Raw genomic sequence first — 20,691 nt, 5'->3', positions numbered from 1 at the left:
TGGAAGCTCCCTTGCTGAAGGCATCTGTTACTGAGCTGCATGGCTTGCAAGTCACTGTTATCTTATCTTCCTTCCTTTTTCCCTTCAGCAGAAAAACCTAAATGAAGGCAACTTAAAAAAGCAAATGTCACAAAGAGGAGGAAAATGCATCATGTTTTGCATTGAGGGAGGAGCTGTTGCTCCTGCTGTACTCTTTATTTGTATACAAACACCATTTTGCCTGTAGGTTGCATTCTGTTTGTTTGTTTTTCCTGCATGTGGTAGCTGAGACACTGAAATGGGAAACTTTTGGAGCTGAGTGGCAGAAGAAAAGTTTACAGGTGCATGTTAGGCAAAGGCTGGGGTCATGTGTGATGGTTACAAGGTGGCATATAGAAAATATAATGGATTCCTTTTAGGTAGAGAGAATAATCTGACCAATTTCTTGTGTTTATGCATGTACAGTGTCACTTAAATGGATAAAAAACATTCCTCTGGTAATGCTGGACCTTATGTTAGTTTTCCAACTGATTTTGCACTGCCTGCTTGGGGTGAGGTGAGCATGTTTGTTGTCGTGTGTTTTGTCAACTTAGTTAATCACAATCTCTCTATTTTTATAGAACAAATTCGACTAAAGAATATAAGGAACGTATATGGAAGGTGTTTGTGGTACCGCTTGCGACTCCTAAAACCACAGCAGAACATAATTCCTACAGTGAAGTACGTATGTTTCATTTGCATGACTTTCCATTGAAGCAATTCTTACTTTTTTTTAAAATAGGAATACATTGGTTTATAATCAAAGCAGGATTTAGTTACTTTTGCATCACTAGAGACATTTGCAATCTGCTATATTTGGATAATTAATAGGTAATCATTGTTTTCTGGTAGGGCTTTAAATCAAGATGCATGCTGTTTGTCCTGTATAAAATATCTGAAAAATATGAGCCTCAGCTGTAAAAAAAGTAAACAATGCATTTAATTGTTAAAAAATGAAATAATTCTCCCTCACTGAAATTAGTAGTGCTAGTGCAATCTTTTAATTTAAGTATTTAGTATGTGAATATATATACTCAAATATAAAAGAATAACAACTTTTTATGTTGGAAGGTAGAAGCTTTATATCCATAATTTCCTTTTCGCTCCCACCCTTAAAATATTTTGCTGTCTGTTACGTACCTGTGTCAACTTTCTGTGTTTTGTTTTTTTTTTCTTTTTAACACATTGTCTAGGATCTAGTTAAAATCATCCTTTAAAAATAGGAAATAATAATGTGTACCTGCTGAGGACAGATAAAGAATGGAAAGAGACTTTATGATAGTGGATTGTCCTTGTTAAAAACTAGGGGGAAAAGTGGTATTAAATTGAAGTACTAATATGTGCTTTAGTGTTTCTTGCTGTTTTAATACCATTTCTTGAAGAGTGATACAAGATGGTTTCTAATGTTATTAGAATAGTGCTAGAGCTAGTAGATTTGTGTATTTAAACAATTATTTTCTTCCAAACAGGAAAATAGTCCTCCTTGCTGGCTGGGCATTATTTTTATTCCTTGCATACAAAGTTTCCAAAACAGACAGAGAGTATCAAGAATACAACCCTTATGAAGTGTTACATTTGGATCCTGTAAGTAATAACATCTTTCACTAGTCTATACTACTGTGTGTATTTTGTGTGTAGATGTGTAATCTTAGACTTGCTTTTTCAAACAAAGTAAGTTTAGTGAATCTCTCTAGTGTTTTTTTTCTTTCTTGGCATGTGAAAGTTGCTGCTGTGTGTTATGAAGTCAGTTATGTGTTTTTTTTGCCTATATCTGTACCAATTTATAACTTTTCTATCTAGCTCCTTCAAAATTCTAGTAATGTAGTGAGGTGGGTTTTTAAAAATCCTATTCTGATGTTTTCCTCTCTGTATACAGGAATACAAAAAAAAATTTGCTTTTTATGCCCTGTGTAAATCTTCTCAGTAGGTCCTTTTAGGGATGCTGAAGAAACTGTATAAACAATAATGTGAATTTACTTGATTTGCAGTTTCTGTGCAGAGCAATATTTGTAAATGAAGGGTTTCACTGAAGGGTGATGTACATTTTGACATGGGCTAGCTTGAATCTTAATTGTATCTGTAAATGCAAACTACAGATTCTAAACAATGATCCCAGCCAATAGGTTTATTAAACTGGGATAAAAAATTATATAGTGCTTATCTAGAAAATGCTTTGTTTGTACTGAAGGACTGATACAAAATGGATGCAAAAAATTACATATCCCAAGGATAGACTTTCTGGACTTCTTTTAAACTCTTCATCTTAACCACAATACCTCAAGCAGATTTCCTGCTTAAGTTAATTATTTCCTGATCCAAGAATCTTCTTTTGAATAACAGTAGAGTCATCTTTCCAGTTTTGGAGGTATGATTCACTCTGAAGTCTAAAGTATGCTGTGGATCCAGCTCAGCACAAGAACATGAATGAACTTTCAATGTACCTGTTTTGATTAAATGTGATGTGTTTTGTTAGCGTGAGAGAGCTGAATATTTATGTGAACATTAGCAAATATATCTCGTGCCTTTAAATGATGTTGACTTGTCAGCAGAGAAAAGCAGCACCTTGTGCTAAGAAAGCCATTTATAGCAGGTGAGAAGTCTGTAACCTATTTCTAGCTAGACAGGTAGAACACCTGCCTGTCATGTCTAGAGCCAAGTTACTGCAATCCCTACTCAGCTTCTCCATGACTCACTGATTGCTGACTTGAGTTCTCTCATTGATGCACAGGAAGGAGCAATACAAGTTTTTACTGTTGAGCAGTATCAGTTGGACCCATGCAGTTTAAATATTCATGTAACTGGCTTAACTTTGATTAAACAAATCAGGCTAGAGATTAGGTCATCAGAGTGTTTTCCTTTGTTATCTTTGGGAAAATTTCTACAAGTAAAAACCATGAGGGGAAAGAAAGTGCGTGTAGTGAATTATAGCTTTGTGTTTGTTGATGAAAACTTGTACACATGCTTAAGATGTGCAACTTACCCAGGCAAAGAAACCGATTCTGGTCTGCCTCAAGAACTGAGGAATGGAGCATGTTGTCAACAGGACTAGCTGAATGAAAGCCAGAGGTTTTAAAAAGGGGATGAAAAGATGGTTGTGAAGACAGATAGCTGAAGTAGGGCTCAAGATAAGAGTTCAAAATCTCAGTGTGTTTCTTGCTATCAGGCAATTTCTGTTAAATCTTTAGAAAGTTTGAACTATGTGAAAAATTAACAGATTTCTTCTGTTACCTTGAGAGTTGTAGCCAGTCTTGCTGATGAAGTGATACAGATGCTGGAGTGTAGCTAGATAATGAAACAGTTATTGTTGTTTAAAAAAACCCTGAAACACCAGCAACTCCCCACACTCCCCAAACTTCAAAAAATTAAAATGGTTGCAGATGTAAGCACTTTAAAGTTATGATACACAGTAATTCACTTTGCATTCACACTCTAGTCAAGATTATATTTTTATTTTATGTTAGCATATATGTTTATATCAAGAGGCTTTTTTTCTCCAGAGAAGAGCCACAGCAACAAAAAGTCCAGATAATATAGTTACACCAGATTTTATATGTAATATCAGCACTGTATTTTGAACATAGAATAGTTTTTTGAAGCACACCACTTGAATTCACTAACACATAAGGTGCTCAAATATTAATGATTTATTTAATAAATATCTGTACTGCATCTGTATGTAAGTATCTGTGTTTTAGAGATGGGATCCAAGGCATAAAGATGAATCTCAAAAGTGATTATATACAGGCACACTCTGTGTTCCAAGCAGACTGACACTAACTGTCCAAGGGTACTAAGCACTTCTGTAAGTCAGGCCTGGCCTCTGTAGTCTAACTTTGGAAAATGAAGAGTAAGCAATTTATGTAGATGGAAAACTTGTCAAGTTGTCAGGAATTTTGTGCATCTCTGAGTCAGAGAGAAAAAAATTAGCTTTGTTTTTTACAGGCAGCATTCATGTGAGCCATGAAAACACATCTCTACTCAAACATTTTGTGTTTTTTTTCCTTCCCTTTATTAATTTTCTTTAGCTTCTCCTCCCTATCTGGCATTCTTCATCTAGTCTTGAAACATCTGCTTTTAGTTGAAATCTCATTTATAATGGAATAAATTCATCCTGTGCATTAAATGAGGCAGGCATGATGTTGAAAATGTTGGGATATGGCAGAGTGTATAAAGTGAGATAAAGTAACAGCAAGTGAAGCCTCAGGGTAGTTTAATTTCTAGTTTAAATTTATTGAAACACTACCACAATCTGTAAATAAATTCTTGTTGTTTATTAAGGTCAGCATGCTAGGCTTCTCTGGCACAAAATATTGAAAAGTCTTGTGGTAATTGTTGTGTGAAACTTAGCAGATAACATACAGAACAATCTTTAGCTGAACTTACTATAAAATTGTGTTGGTTTTCTTGAGTCTGAAGTTCACAGCTGGAAATTAATGCACTGGCTATTTTATTGGTGGCATTTAACAACATGCTGGAGTAGAATAAAAATTAATCTTTCCCAGGTATAGGTAATGTATTTCCTTTGTTCAAGAAGTTTGAAATAATTTATGGGTAGGATAATTCTAGTCAGAGGCATTTTTAAATGGCAGGGAAATCTGCTGTTCCTGGTGACTGACATTTATTTCTGCATACAAACTGCAAGTGGATCATCATACTTGATTTATGAACTATGCTTAAATCAAAGAATATTGCAAGTGAGAATTCCTTGTATTCATGAATGTGTTTAAGGTTTGCCAAACAGATAAGAAATCCTCTTTTTTTGTTCCTATGGGTAAATAATCCAGAAAAAAAGCCAGTATTCAGTCATCTGAGTGTCTTTTAGTTAGATTATGACTTCTGTCTTAATTTAAAAACATAATGGTTGTAAGAATGTTGTCAGAAAAATAATAATGTTTTCATGAAATACATATGTATTTTCATCATCCTGTGTTAGAATATAATTCTTCAGTGAATGATTCAGAAAAATACTACACAATGTATATTAAGATTATGTGTAAGAATGAATTTCATTTATCAATAAATGCAACCCTTTCCTTTTGAAGGGAGCAAGTATATCTGAAATAAAGAAGCAGTACCGTGCACTGTCCCTAAAATACCATCCAGATAAAGGAGGAGATGAAGTTATGTTCATGAGGATTGCTAAGGCCTATGCAGCGTAAGTTTTGTTTTTGGCCTATGAAAAAAGGGAATCATCATCTTATGGGGAGGGCAGCCTTTACAGTAAGAATAAGGATGGCATATCTGTGTTCAGATATGTAGTAAAAGTCAAGACGTGTCTTCCTGCAGTGTGTATTTGCTTTGGACAAGTTAGGAAGGATAATTTGCTTTGTACCTGTCAGAATACTGTAAGGTGTTAGTTCTTTGTGTTAACTTTCATGTCACTTAGGAAAAATGTAATGTGTATTAAATCTCAAGTCCAGTATAACATGTATTAAATCTTCAAGATGACAAAGAACAAAATGAGTGTTGTGGTTTTTAACCAACCAACTCTGTTACAGCAATTTTGAAGTGATGCTTAGAAAATATATATACTGTTCATTTCACCTCGTGGTAGAGCCAAAGAGTAAAGTCAGTACTTCAGCTGTTCTGTCTGGTGAAGAGGATGTTTCATTCTGAATCTGACTGTTTTCTCTCAGCTTGCCCCTATCCCTTTCCAGTTATGCTTGCCATTCAGTTCTGATTTTTTATTTGGTGACTGTTTCATAGTACCTGTGTAGTTCTTAAAGGATGAGTCCTTGAATCTGCTTTTCCTCTAGAGTATTTTTTGGTCTTATCTCTTACAGCATTTTTATTTTTTTAGTATCTGAGTGATGTCTAATATGAGAATTTGGTATAAAGGAAATCAAAATACAGGAATTTCAATACAGAGTTCAATCATAGTACCAGTGGGATTCCTGCTGTTACTGGTGTCTCTAATGCACTCGCTGTCATAATGTCATGATGGGAAGGCATGTGTGGCTTGAAACTTGGGCATTACATGGAGAAAACCCAAGAACAACCCAACACTGGCCATCAAAGGCTAAAGGTCTAGAATAATGTAAATGCCCATATGGGACCTCTTCTGATCAATCAACTCATCTTCCATATTTACCTTACTTAAAAAAAAAAAAAAAAAAAAAAAGATACATTTCAACCTCTGTCTTTCAAAATTTACTGTGCTGTAACCTGGCATCAAAAAATACTGTGTGCTGGTGGGTATGTATGTAGTCACTGTCATGAAAGGGAGATGTGATTGTACCATCTCCTGTATGTGCATCCTCTGTGGTTGATTTCCTGTCAGTTCTTAAAGAATTTGCTTGTATATCAAGGAATACATCAGTATTGTTTCCTGTTAGATTTCGTACAAAAAAATTCCAGCAGCTGTTTAGATTTCCAAACCATCTCTAAAGGATAGTGTGGCTGACACATTTTAAAGTTTATTTGTTAATGATTTAGAGAAATGTCTTCTGTATTAACTTAATATCTCTTCTTGTAACTAGCTTAACTGATGAAGAGTCACGAAAAAACTGGGAAGAATTTGGTAATCCAGATGGACCACAAGGTAAGAGTTATATGTGGCAGAGGTCTTGTAATCACTGTGCAGTGAGATGTGCAATATCTGATCAGCCAAGAAGCACTTAGAGTTTTATATAAGAACCTTCTCCTGTGATTAAAGCAACATGTCTGACCAATTCTCTGCTTGTAAAACTGACTCTGTGGGTGGTGGCAGGGAAAGGCAAGAAAGAGTTTGCTTTACACTTCTCAAACTTTTTAGTATGGTGAAAAGAGAAGAATTTTTTAAATTAGTCAGCTTCAGTAAGTTTCCAGGGAGACTTGCCAATATTGATGGAGGTACAAGCTAAAAATAGAATACTGCTTATCAGAAACTGTTGATTTTAAACATTTATTGGTATTTATGATCAAATACTAGATATGTATATTGAAAAATTAACAACTACTCATAGTGCAATAAACACACTTCGAAAGGACATGGGGATATTGGGGCAGGTTGCTACATGAAAATAATCCTGGTGATGGTGTGTCAAAGTTTTACAGTAGGTGATCCAAACTAAATGAATTTAAGACTGCAAGTTAATGGGAAAGTTTTTTCCCCTATTTGCAGTTGTGTGAATTGCTTGTAAAACACCTTTGTGATTGTTTAAGTGGCCTACTAAGGAAAAATGTTGCATGTTTCTAGCTGATACTCATTACAGGCAAAATGGAGACCTGCCATTTGTTAAGATAAGTTATGCAACATATCTGTCTGGAATGAATTACAGGCAGCTTGGAAATAATAAATGGAATTTGCAATTTAATTCTGAAGTTACAGGATGACATAAGGCTACTCTGTCATCTGTGCTATAAATTCTTCTTCTGAATTATATCCACCCAACATAGGACATTAATTTTTAAAGGTAAAAAACCAACCCCAGCCCTGGAACTGATGTTTCAAAGAAATAACAAATCTTCCCTCTTCCTTCAAAACCAGCTTTGCCAGCTACATCACAGTCTGACAGAGGCATTTCTGATGAACTAAGGAGGTGGATCAGCTTCTTTAATCGCTGTATTTTATAGCATAACAGATTTCTATCAGCTCCTAGCTTTTAGTGCTTCCTTTGCTTGGCAAATAAGAGGTCTCTGTCCGTCTCACTACAAAATACAGATAAAATCTTTCTTCAGAAATGCTGTCACAATATCAGCAAAATGGTACTGTAAATTTTAATAGCTTTCCTAGGACCTTTCTGGATGCTAAATTGTTCTTTATATCCATATGCTACTCACTTGGTGTTGACAAAGCATAATATTTGAAGGTAGGCAATTGTGTCAGTGTCCTTGAATGGACCTGAAGCTGTGACTTCAAAAGAAAACTCAGCCAGAACTTGAGAGGACACAAAGATCCTTGTTTGGCTTAGTGATTGTATTCACAAATCTAAGAGACTTTGGATTCCCAGAGGGAAAAATGAAATGATTTTTTGGCAGGCTAGCAGTTCGTACTTTGAGCGTTAAGCCTCCTGCTCTTCTGAAAACTCTACCTCAGTCTCCAGAGGAATTATAATTCTCTGGTTTATTTCTAGACCTGTCATTATTGTTTGAGATATCTGAAGGGTGGGAGAAATCCCTGAAATTTTCTCTCCCTCTCCTTTATTCTCTAACCTTGTTCCACATTAAAATGTGAGGGGCTTTCTAATTTAGTGAAATTCATCTTCTCTTTATTTATACATCTGTGGTGTAAAAACATGTACCCAAACTATGTACTCTTGTCTTCTACTTCTGTATAGACTAAGGATGGATACAGTCTCTCAGAGAGGTGTTTTCTGGGCTGCAGTGAAGCACATCTGGGGTTAGACATGCCCATCCAAGCTCTATGGGGTACATCCCACCCCCTGTGCCCAGCACAGAGGAGCAGGGAGCAGCGTTCCTCTCTATCCAGCTGAGGCAGTGTGAGGCCAGAGGCAGGCAAAAAAGGGCTTTTTGCATTTGCATGACTTGCTCCTTTACTAAAAGCAAATGCAAAATCATTCAAAGACTGTTCATAGGCAGGTGAGGGCTATACTTTTATACTGATGAGTATAAAGGTAGTCTACTAAAGTGCCTTATGATTAAAGCCTATTTCCCCTTGGTATTTGCTGATGTTTCAGCTCAGTGAGCATGAGTGGAGGAAAGGAGACTCTCAGACCAGAAGAGAAAGAGCTTTTTACTGAACTACTTCTGTTCCTGAAACAATTTGAGACTACAGTCCTAAAGGTCAAAAACATTGTAGTAAACTGAAATTTATTCCATCAGTAAAAGATTCTTCTAAAAATCTGTCATATTTAACAGATTGAAGTCTGGAGATCTTCCTTCTCCAGAGCAAGGCATTTCCTGTAGTTTAATGTGGTAAATTACTAAGGAAAACATGTTGTTTTTCTTTTAAGCAGGTCCTAGAAATCCATAAAGTCTTACTTTCTTTTCTTTCCCATGTTGGTTTCATAGGACTCTTAGTATTCAGATAAATAGTGTTTACAAAATGTAACATATTGCCACTTGTGTCTGAAAAGCTATTTTATGCTACTCCCTATTCAGATCTGTATGCTGGAGATGTTAGAGAATCATGTCTTTTATTTTCTGTAGTCTAACTTCTTTTGAATTTCTTTATTTCTTATGAATCACACAGGAATTTGAACTGACAGAGGGTTTTGTGTTTACAGTTTACAGTTTAGAACATTTTCTTAGAGGGACAAACCAATAGAATTTGCCATAGGAGTAATTTGCTCAGACCATTTTCTTGCAGCTCATTTGCTTACTTAACTATATGGATTTAAACTGCTGAAAACTCTGTAATGCAAAACTCATAAATCTTTCAAACTGTGATATTTTTTGTATTTTATATATTATATATATATTTTATGTGTTATATAATATTATATATATATAATATTATATATATATAATATAAATTTTGCATATCTATTTCACTGCAATGTGTTAAGCTAAAATATTTGTTATTTCAGGTAAGTCCTGTTATTGCTACTTTGCATATTTCTAATCTGTTGCTTGATTTTGCTGTATGTGTTAATTTTGCTTATTGAAGCTTAATTTGCTTATTTTTTGTGGGTTGGTGGTTTTTGGTGGATAAGTTTATTTGTTAGACATAATGTGACTTTAAAAACGTTTCTCAATGTTTTATAGTGAATTTCTTTTCTTTCATCCTACAGCTACAAGTTTTGGTATAGCTTTGCCAGCTTGGATTGTGGATCAGAAAAATTCAATTTTGGTGAGTCAGCTTACTTAGCTCAAGATTTTTAAGGTGAAATTTCAAGTGTTTTTGAAAAAAAGATTTCTTAATAGTGCACATTTTTAGTCAAAACACATGAATACTTTGGTCCATATGCACATCTTTGAAGCAGATTTCAGGGATTTTAAGTGTTGGAGTAGCTTAAATTTAACCTTGAAGAGTAAAGCTGTGTTGGGATGGATCTCATTCCAATGACAATGAGATTCCCTGCTACAAAGTGTGTGTTTGCTCTTACAAGGAAACACATTTAGAGCTTCTTACTGGGATTCTCTATTTCCATTTGGTTTGCTAGTGATGCTCTAATCATACAGGATCTAAGTGTTCTTGCAGTTGTATTTGTTGCTGCAAGGTATTTTTCTTTATCACTAGATTTCTTTTGATCATCTGTTCACTGCATCACAGTTTAGTTGCCAACCTTTAATTATTAAATAAACTGACCTGTGACAGTGTGTGAATCATTTAAATTGATTCATATGTGAATCACACTAAACTGACACTCCTTATTTAAGCCATACCTAGTTGTTTTACTTGTAAGTTGCTCTTCAGAAATAATGACAGATATTATGCTATAAGCTTGATAATTTTTAGTAAGCTTGTGGTAGTACTACTTGACTGTATTTTAGCATAAAGATTAAACAAGAGTGATATTAACTATCCACAGTGTCTAATACAGTATGTTTTGTATTTTTTCTGTAGGTGTTGTTTGTATATGGATTAGCATTTATGGTTATTCTTCCAGTTGTTGTGGTAAGTAGTATCTGATATTCTCTTTGTAACTGACTTATAAACAAAGCTGTCTTACACAGAGTTCTCATTCTTGACTTTCATAGAGAGCACAAATGAGCTGTGTTTTTAAAAGATGGTGTTTTCTTTTATTGTGAAAAAAGTGTAGCTGCTGTAGAGTTTCCAGAAAAATGCAGTGCCACGGTAGAGAGGGGACTCCAGAGAAAATACTGAATATCACAATAATTATTAAGTTATGTAATTAATTTATGTAATTAAGTTATGTCTCCTAGCTTCTTTCTCAAAAAAATTAATGGGGTGATGAGCTCAAGAGGATATTCAGTGGTGTTAAAGACTGAGTCTGACTGTCTCTAGCTGGTGGTGCTAGAATTAGTGTAGGTGGAGCAGGTGTGGATTTGTTTTTTCCTGGCTGCCTTTTTTTTTGTAACTTCAGTTTTTATTGATCTTCTGTACACCATGAGATGTCTGCCCTTGACATTGCTTTGTGTCAGGAACCAATTGGTAGGTGAGTGTTATTTCAGGACTTGGGCTTACCCTACAGTATTGCTTTTGAGCAATGTCCCTTACCCAGTGATTGTGCATTTGGGATGTGGTATGAAGCAAGACTCAGAAAACTGACACCAAAAACCCCTCATGTTCTTGAGAAGATTTTCATTTGAAAAAGTGTCCTGAGGTCTTGGCAGCTGCTTGCATCTGTGTGTGCAAAGACTCAGAGAGACATTATCCCTTCTCTTTGAGTCTTTCTGTGTAATTGAAAATGTATTTTGGAAGATTAAATGTGCTGACTTCAACAAAGAGATGAATAAAAAGTCTAAAATCCAGGACGCAAAAATTTTTCATGTCTTTCCTTTTAGGATTCAGTTGATGCCTTTTTGTATGCACATACTTTTAGTGATTTACACCAGGTTTATCATAGCTCAAGTGAAAGGAAAACAACCTTGCTGTTGGTACAAAGAAATGTTCTGAGCACAGCAAAAATATTCTGCCTCTTCTTGCCCTATACCAGATTGTAGACTTGTATGTTCAGGCTTGTCACTGTAAATTTCTTTTATAAGTCAGTGAAAAGGAATAGTCATTTTTATGGAGCAAGTTATTTTATCATTTCATTTTAAAGTAGATATACAAGGTAATTCATGCCTCTAATGGATCTGTTTCTCTTTCACGAATCAATAAAGAAGGTGAACTTAACTACAGTGTAGTCATCCTGTGTTTGATGGGCATCTAGAATAAAGTAAAGCTACTTCTACCCTTGGAATCCAGATTAATGAAAAAGGACATGCTAATAAGTAGTTCTTTCCAGACTTACACTGACCTAAATAATGTTCTGTACATGAGGCAAGAGACAGGAGCTGTGTCTGCAGAAGCAGTTAGGGCAGCCTTATTCATGTAGATTTGGACTGGCTAGTTATATTTTTCTTCCAATACCTGTACTCATACAAATATTTGATAACTGTGGGATTATAATTAACTTTTTATGCAGAAAAACATTGTAGAAAGTTGTGTACTATTTTGTGTCAGCATTCATCTATTCATGGAGGAATCAAACCTATTTTTTAAAAATATTTGTTGGAGCTAGTCCTTGAGTATTTCCTAAATAATTAAGTAGATTGCAGATTTATTTCAATAGTGGGGAAATTCACTATTATTGAACTAATAGTAGTAAGCATCACTTACTACTTTAGTGTTTGTTGCTGTTCACTGACAGTAAATTTCACAGTAGATTGAGGAGTATCTTTGATGTGTTTTCTTATGTTAAATGAGCTTTGTTTACAGGGAGGAGTTTAATGAACAGATCACAGTTTATAACCCAATACACCATTTTGCTGAAAATATATTAGAGAGTACAAACACTAGAGTGAGTTATGTCATCTGAGTCATTGGTGTAATGCTAGTTAGGCAATTATCAGAGTGTTGGCTCTTCTGTCAACCTGAAGGTACATGGCTTAATTCCAAAAATTTGCAGTAAGGACCCCATTCCACCTCCAGTTTCCCCTTCTGAAAAGCACTTTGTGATCAGGTGACTTAAATCACAGTTTTTAAGATTTTCTTATAGTGAAAGAAATCTCTTTGTTCTTAGGTCTTGGCCTGCCTAAACTAAATTTGAATGCTGAGTTGCACTGCAAGGAGTTACCATATCACATATAGAAAGTGGCAAATTTGGTGAATTTACTGTTTAGTGGATTCATTAGAACAACTCCAGAAATAAACCAAGCAGTGTATACGTGTAGAGGTGTATGTGCTGGGGAAAATTTCTCTAAGCTAGAGGTCATTTAAAAATGTTTAACATTAGATTCTTTCAGATGAAATTATCAGTGTGCTTTTAAAGTTTGTGTCAGCAAATATATTTTTTCCCTTTTCCTTTCTGAAATTCAGTTCACCTCAACATAGATAATATCAGTTGGGCTGAGTTATCTGGTTATTGACAGACACGAGGTCATGCATTATGACTGTTTTGATGCTTGCTGTTGTGGCTGACATCAGTCAGTTCTTGTTGAATGTTTCAGGGTTCCTGGTGGTACCGATCAATACGATACAGTGGGGATCAGATTCTCATCCGAACAACTCAAATATACACATATTTTGTCTATAAAACCCGGAACATGGACATGAAACGTAAGTAAAAGGCATCTTGAACTGTAGATGTGTTCATTTGGAAGTGTCAGCCTGCTGACATTAAAATACTTCTATTTTATAGGCCTTAAATAGGTTAAAGTAATGCTTCTGGTTCCTTTAGAGTGTTTCTAAAACTTAATCCTCTTGCAGGTGAAGAATACTCTGTAAGAAGACTTAAATGTTTGGGAGAGGGAATTGTATAGATCTATATTTATGTCTATGTATATGTGGAAAAAAAAAAGGAAGAAAAAGGGGTGTATTGTATATTGGGAAAAATATGCTGACCTGCCTGTAGTCCTCACTTGCCAGTAGGAGCCAACCTCTACCTGTGTGTTTTCTTCTGTTAGTGTAAAAAAAAAAACAGGCTTTGGAATTTTTTTGGAGGCTTTATAAAAAATTTATATGCATAAGGAATGAAATAGCATTTCTTGTTTTTAGATGTTAGAATAGACAGCTAAGTTTCTGTTAAAATTTGCTATCAATTTTATGTTATTTTGTTACTTGTTTGTAGCTTTCAATATACTAACCTTATGTGTCTACTCCCTGATTTTAAAGGAATAAACCCCCCATTTTTCTGGGGAGTACTGTAGATGTATTTAATTGGTGCAAAATCGTGTCTTTCAGTTTAGGGGCAGGAGTAAGCCTTAAGAATTGGCAGACTACTACTTAGTTCTAGATTGGATTTAACTGCTTAGTTCTAGATTGCTCAGAGCAACTGAAAAGCAGAATAGAAGAACCCTCTAAACCTTCTAAAAAGGGTTCATAAATATATTTTCTTACTCCTCTGAATTGCACTGTTTTTCAGCTTTAAATTTGCTGGAAGATTGCTGAGATCTGCTCTTGATCCATCATTTTCCTACAAAGTAGAAATGCTTCATAGATGATCCAAATGGAGTAGGGAATAGTAGTGTGGAAAGATGTCACTCTTCTATTCACAGGACACATGGATTTGTGTGTGGGATAGTTCAGACTGGTTTATACTCTCTTTTGTTATATTCTTATGCTTTTTCCTATCTCCAGCTAGGTGAGAAGAGAGTAGGTGAGAAGTTTAGGGAAGTCGCTTCCTTTTTCAAACTTATTCTTTATAGCAGATTGTTTTACATTGAACCTTGCTCATAACCTGGCTTTGGGATTTGCCTTGTGCCTCCTAAAGATTGGTTTAAAAGTTAACTCTAGGTTTAAGTGGCCTTATTTAAGGGTTTAGCATATTTAAGTAGTTCCAGGATCAGAGGCTGGTCAGTTTTTTCTGCTGAGGTCTGTCCTGCAGTCTGAATGAAAACAGAGGTGCAACTGAGGTGGCTTAGATAAACCACACAGTGATCAGGCAAGGCTTTTGCTTCATTGTGGAATTCCACTGTAATGTGGTATATCAGTGTGAGCAAATGTAATCAAACCAGGCTAGGGAAATGATGAGAAAATCTGCATAACTTCCCTTGTTTTAAGGTATTTTTTCAAGCTTCAGGATAAACAAACTTTGAGAAACTCCTTTCCTGGATATTCACAGTTGTTGATCTTAGATAATGGGAAGATATTTATAGTTGTCTGAAAGTCTTCAATATTCTGTACTGAGAAAGTGAATAGATAATTGAGCATGGAAATGAAAATTGATGCTCAGGGAGCTTGATTCATTGTTAGTGAATTCACTGGGCACTGCAGGTAGGCAAAAATAACTTTGACTTGCTCGTGAGAGCTCTTGCTTAAAATACAAGAGTGAAGCATGAGTAACTGCTGCTGGATAAGTTATTTTAACTGGAGCAAATGATTCTATGAGCTCTCTCTGATTGGCTATGGCTGAGGGGTCTGGCATGTTCATGAGCAGAAAGCTCACAATGGGACTAAAACATCCAGTTGTCTAGGGCTTTCATTTCAATTATACTCACTACAGAATGTTTTGTATGGATTTTCCTAATCACATTCTGAAAAGAGCAATCCATCATCTCTGCACAATTTATTTGTGGGGTTATTTATTGAACTGCTTTTCTAATAATTACAAGAATTTTCTTTGTGAATTTTCAATGCTGATTGAGCAGAAGATGGAACTGAAATTTTATCCTTCCTGCCTTCCTCTTCCATAGACATTGTGGTGCTGCTGCAGGCACATGGGTTGCTGAGAGGAATGGGTCTGTGAGCATGCAGAAGTAGCCAAACTGCTATGCAGTGATGTCTGCTAGTCCTAATGAAGTCTAATTGTGTTTTTTCCAAGACATTAAGTGTCAAATCTGGACTTGATACCATGGAAAATTGAGCCTTGAATCATCTCTTTTGTCTTGTGCCAGACATTGATTCCTGCCTCTTTTGCCCTGTGGCAGTAGTAACTGATCCATTAAGCAGAGAACATGGATATTCATGGTTGTTGGGAGGGGAATGGGAGTAAGCTTTATGGCTGAAGGTTCTGAAGAAATCAGTTGGTGGCTTAGGATGTTGACATTTTCTTTGTCTGACTCTAATTATCTTTGCAGGGCTTATCATGGTTTTAGCAGGAGCATCTGAATTTGATCCTCAGTACAACAAAGATGCAACGAGCAGACCAGCAGACAACATCCAGATACCTCAGGTCAGTTGTGTCAAGAGGTGCCCCTTCAAGAGAAGAGGGAGGTGATGCTTCTGGGTGACCAGCTGACAGAATTCAAATTCTTCAGGCATTAACTTTGTAGAGAGGCAACTGTATCCCTTCAGAAATAGGAATTAGAAGCTCGACTTGATTTGAAGTTTTTTAAAAAGAAAATATAGCATTAATGGTGCTCATTTTAAATTGAATTGGTTTAGTATATAAGCTGCATTGGGCTTTTGGGGAGGCACAAAGCAAATAGGAAATTAGACTGTTAATCCTTAAAAATTTTGATTATTGACGTAAGGAGGTGATCACCATTTCATTTTCTTTTAAATCATTAACACAAATCTGGTTGAGTGCATTAACAGTAAAATAGAATTATTATCTGATGTCTGAATTAGTAATATCTTTAAATATGGTGAAGATTCCTCCATGAATATCTGTTCCCCTCTGCTTCCCTTTTATATTTGTTTTCATTCAGTGTTTCCAATGGCATCAGAGATGCCATAAATACATACTATGGCAAATTAGACTTTCTAAGAGTTTTATAAATTCTTATTTATCAGAAACTAACACTTGGATTTAAGAAGTTTAAAGCACAGTCTGCAAAATGCTCCAATGAAAATGAATGGCAAAAAGAGGGATAAATAATATCACAGATTTAACCTTTGCATGCCCACAATTTAATTTTCATGTTTTAAATGTGACCTAGATAGAAGAGGTATCCCAGTATTATTTTCTTTTACTTAATTGTCTCTTTTACAAATTCTTTATCATGTTGTGTACTTTGAGTAGAAGAAGGAATTCCAGTAAAGTCGGGTTTTTCAGCAATGGGAGCAAAAGGTTGGGAAAGATCACCCTGATCAATAGTTCTTTGCCCGTGCTGTTGCCAGCCCTGGCATTCTGCAAGGCCTTTTACATTTCATCATTCATTATTTAAAAGGCAGTCAAGCCTTCTCTAACCATATCCTGCTGAGAAGCTATTCCAGAATGTGCTGTTCTAGTGATTAGGAATCTTGTTTGTGACCAATTTATGTCCTTGGTTTTTATCATCACTATTCTGGAGTCCTAACAATTCTTGCTGTATATATCCTTATGCATCTGTAGACAGAAGCAATAGCCCACTAATTATCTTTTTGTCTTTATTTTGCTAAACTAGAAAAGCTGCTGTCTTTCATTCCTCTTTTTGTTCCTCCTGCTATGTGCTGAACAGGGTACTGTTCTCAGTAGATAGATTTCTAAATTTTACAATTTTTAAAATAATTTTAGAATTGTTAACTATTGTCAAATATTCTGTGTTAAGTCTTAACAGTGCCTTAGTTGGTGTGTTAGTTGGTATATTTCTGCATGGAATAACTTAGAGCATACTCTTTTCCATGGCTGTTTTATATGTTTAGTACAACTAGAGTGGGATCAGTAAGCTTTCAGAATTTTCCCATCTTAGGTATTTCTGTTTTCCAGCTAACAGGTTTCCATCTTTGACCTGCAGTTCTTGTTAGTATGCAAGTGCATGGCTGCATTTTATGACAGATTTTGTTCCCTTTCTAAAGGTCCAGTACCAGTGTCATTTGTGGGTTTTTTTCTGACTATATGGCAGAACAGTTCACTGAAGCATCAGTGCAAAAGGATATTGCTTATAAGTTCTGCTAGTGTATTGTGCTTTTGGGGCCATGATCCATGTTCCCATTTTTCACAAAATTCTCTTTTCCAAGTTTTACTGCTCTTGATATGGGGTTACACCAGGATGTGCTTGTAAGAAACTTCTTGTCAGAAGATCTTTTTTCGAGTATGGGGAGAGACTGGTCAAAGGTTGGTGTAGCTTAGCTGTTGATATCCAAAGTTCTCTTTTTGTCTTGAGATTTTGGAATTTTTATCTCTTCAGGTAACTTTTTGAGCTAAAAAGTGAAGCTGCTGGGCCATGTACTAATGCTACTTTATCTGAGCTATTGTTACTTAGACCTGTTTGAACTGTGGGTCTTGGTCCTGTGGGGATCAGGAAAGGTTATCCTGAGTAAAGAACACAGTGCTTTTTTCAAGCTGGTGTGGTGTATAAAGAAGTTAGAATACTTGATCTTCAGCCTACCAGGGATTTCAGGCTTGTAAACCTTCTTCCTGTTTTACCTGAAATTATTCCTAGGGAAGTTTTCTATATCTTAGATGGGTGAAAGGTCTTGAGGTGCTGCTGTTGCTTGTGCATATTAAGTTCAATGTAAATGCCTTAAAAATATGGTTGAATCTAGTAAACCTTGCCAATAAAATCAGATATTAAAAATATTTATCTGTCAATACAAATTTACTTAACGAATTTACTTGACTTGTCTTTACATCAGACAAGTTTCTTGCATGCAAATCTTTATGACCCTCCTTGTTTGCACATTGAAAGAAGGCATATAAAGACACTTTTTGGAGCTGGGTTGTGTTGACTAATGTTCATCCCTACAGAAATTTCCAAGGAAAAGTTACTTAAACTCTTGCTTTTGTAAGCATACTTTTTTTTCCCTTCTGAAGTGTTCTCCTGTGTTTGCTTGTCTTTAGCAATAAAATAGCTAATTTAGCTGTTTGTGTTTAACTATTTTATTTTAGCTAATCAGAGAAATTGGTGGCATAAATTTAAAGAAGAATGAGCCTCCTCTCACCTACCCTTACAGTCTGAAAGCCAGAGTTCTGCTGTTGACTCATCTTGCCCGGATGCAAGTTCCTGAGGTTCTTGAAGAAGGTAATGGCTTCTCCCCTAATCAGATATTACTGGAAACAGAGCAAGATGCTGCATGGTAGAGTCTTTTTTATTCTTGTGCTATAAAGAGTTGAATGGATCTCTTCACAATAGTCTCTATGGAGGCTGCTTAGTTTTTCAATTTTAATGATATTTTAGAGCATTTAGTCACTCTCCTGACAACCCTGCTATACTGACTGATGTTTTACTTTAATGCCTTTGGCTGTAACTATGGCTTAGATAAATTGTTTTTGATTTTTGTAATAGAATAAAAAGTTAAACGTGAAGTAAATTTGCTTTTCAGAGCAAAGAAATCCCAGATCAGCATAATGTTGCTCTCTATAGCATTTCCCTGTATATTTCTTTTTGGAGGTTTTTAGTCTGCTATGTGAAACAAAGATGACAGGATTAGAACTTTTGAATATCAGTTACCTGTGAGCTTGGGTTTGTGTTTTGGAATTTTTAATACTTGTAAATATTCAAACTGAAATGTTTCTAAATGCATTTCTTTAGTTTCAGCCATGAAAGTCATAGTTTCATGCTGACTGGCAAAGTTGAGATGTTCTACATTTTAATGGAAATAAAAAAATAACCAAATCCAAATCAACAAACCAGAGAAAATGCTTTGCTTAAAATTTTTCAGTTCCTTTAAAAAAAAAAATCAGTTTTAAAAAGTAATGAAAAATATCTCACCTTTACTTAGTTACTGTTTGTACTTAGAACATCACAGAACTGCATTCAAAATAATTTGGTATCTTGCAAATAATGTTTTTTTGCTCAACTGGTGTTTGACTCAAAATTTAAATCCTGTTTTTAACCTGTGATTACCTAAAGAATTCATGTGATTTTAATATGACTGGTAAATTTTCTATGCCATCATGTTGCTTCTTGTTAGATGGATCTAATAAGTATTGTTTTGTTTGGTGTGAAAGCTCATAGACAAAATTTGTTTCCTCTTAGCACTTTCATTTTCTTGGCTTTTTAAAGGAATGTTACAGATGGATGTGTCAGTGAGAATAAGTGGCAGTTTTGGTAATACAAGAATGAATAGAAGTGAAGACCATGCCATTAAATGGTCCAGTTCATGTGAACTGATTGTTTTTCCTAAAAGTAGTACAGCATAATTGCAGCCAGTTGTATCTTACAGATCAGCAGTTTATCCTTAAGAAGAGTCCTGCACTACTTCAAGAAATGATTAATGTGATCTGCCAACTAATAATAATGGCTCGAAGCAGGGAAGGTAAGAAAAGAAACTGTATAATTAAACTCAGTAAATACATTTCTTCATTGTGATACTTCATGAAGTCTTTGGTTCTTGTGGGAAACTTAACCTGAGATATTTAGAAATGCCTAAATGTGCTTTTGCTCTTTTTATTGTAATAAGAGAGTTCTCTATTTTGAGGATTGAAATGCTACTGCTGCTGCCAAGCTCTGCTCTGAAATCCTGAATATGTCCCCTGCTTGTAATTTTTGTAATTAAAGTTTCTCCTTAACTGCAATTGAAAACCTTTTCTTGAAGATGTGGTTCATTTTTAGTAGAAAAGCATTTAGTATAAGACTTGTGTTCTTTCCATTTACATTTCTACAGTGTTTTCTCTCATCTTGTGTGCCTTTTGTTTTTTAGATAATTTCTTTGCCATTATTTCTTTGTATATTACTCATATTTCTTATATTTCTCCATATCAGAATTCTATGCTTTTTAGCCTGCTATGTAGTTTTATTCTGAATTAGTAGGGGCAGGTTCTTAGCTGTAATTTCCATAGAAATTATAATTTAATTGAAATAGAATATTTAGGCATTTTTCTTTCCAAAAGAAAACTGTAAAAAGGCAGTTACTCAGAAGATGGTTCCTGGCAGTGTAAGGGAGCAAAGACTTGGATATCATTCCTTTATTGCACCAAACATAGTCAAGGCATATTTTTATGTCAAACTGGTGACCATTTCTTTTGCTAGCAAACAATACTTACTGGTTGATCTGTTTCAGTCAGATCTGATCAGTACTTACTGCTTTTAGTAGACCAAAGCTCCTTTAATGAGCATTGATAGCCTTTTAGTAAGAATGGTTTTGGGAAAGATCTTTCTAGAACTATTGCAAGTGGTGCTGGAAATTGTGCTACATAACAAAATAAAGTGTGAGAGGGGATGTGAGCAGATGAGGATGTTGTGTGCTTAGATTATTTTTTTTTTTAATTTGGGTAGTATTTTATAAAAAATACTGAACATCCAGGGTACTGTAAAGTACTTCAAGGCATCTTTTAAGATGGCCTAGATGGCCTATGTATATTTTAGTCAATTAGC

At 35.2% G+C, this 20,691-nt stretch overlaps 1 protein-coding gene across 1 annotated transcript in view; it reads left to right on the top strand.

Annotated features, from left to right (window-relative positions):
* The window catches only part of SEC63 (SEC63 homolog, protein translocation regulator), a 55,097-nt gene that overhangs the window by 16,437 nt on the left and 17,969 nt on the right, over nt 1-20,691 (top strand). Inside the window, exons 2-11 of the mRNA XM_079298712.1 lie at nt 600-699; nt 1,488-1,602; nt 5,061-5,173; nt 6,498-6,559; nt 9,693-9,751; nt 10,469-10,519; nt 13,021-13,129; nt 15,589-15,683; nt 18,264-18,396; nt 19,541-19,633. Of these exons, the coding sequence (XP_079154838.1) occupies nt 600-699; nt 1,488-1,602; nt 5,061-5,173; nt 6,498-6,559; nt 9,693-9,751; nt 10,469-10,519; nt 13,021-13,129; nt 15,589-15,683; nt 18,264-18,396; nt 19,541-19,633 (930 nt within the window). The remainder of the gene's footprint in view (nt 1-599; nt 700-1,487; nt 1,603-5,060; nt 5,174-6,497; nt 6,560-9,692; nt 9,752-10,468; nt 10,520-13,020; nt 13,130-15,588; nt 15,684-18,263; nt 18,397-19,540; nt 19,634-20,691) is intronic.

Source organism: Erithacus rubecula, assembly GCF_903797595.1.
Source record: "Erithacus rubecula genome assembly, chromosome: 2".
Classification (NCBI taxonomy): Eukaryota; Metazoa; Chordata; class Aves; order Passeriformes; family Muscicapidae; genus Erithacus; species Erithacus rubecula.
This window is presented reverse-complemented; position numbering and strand designations above follow the sequence as displayed.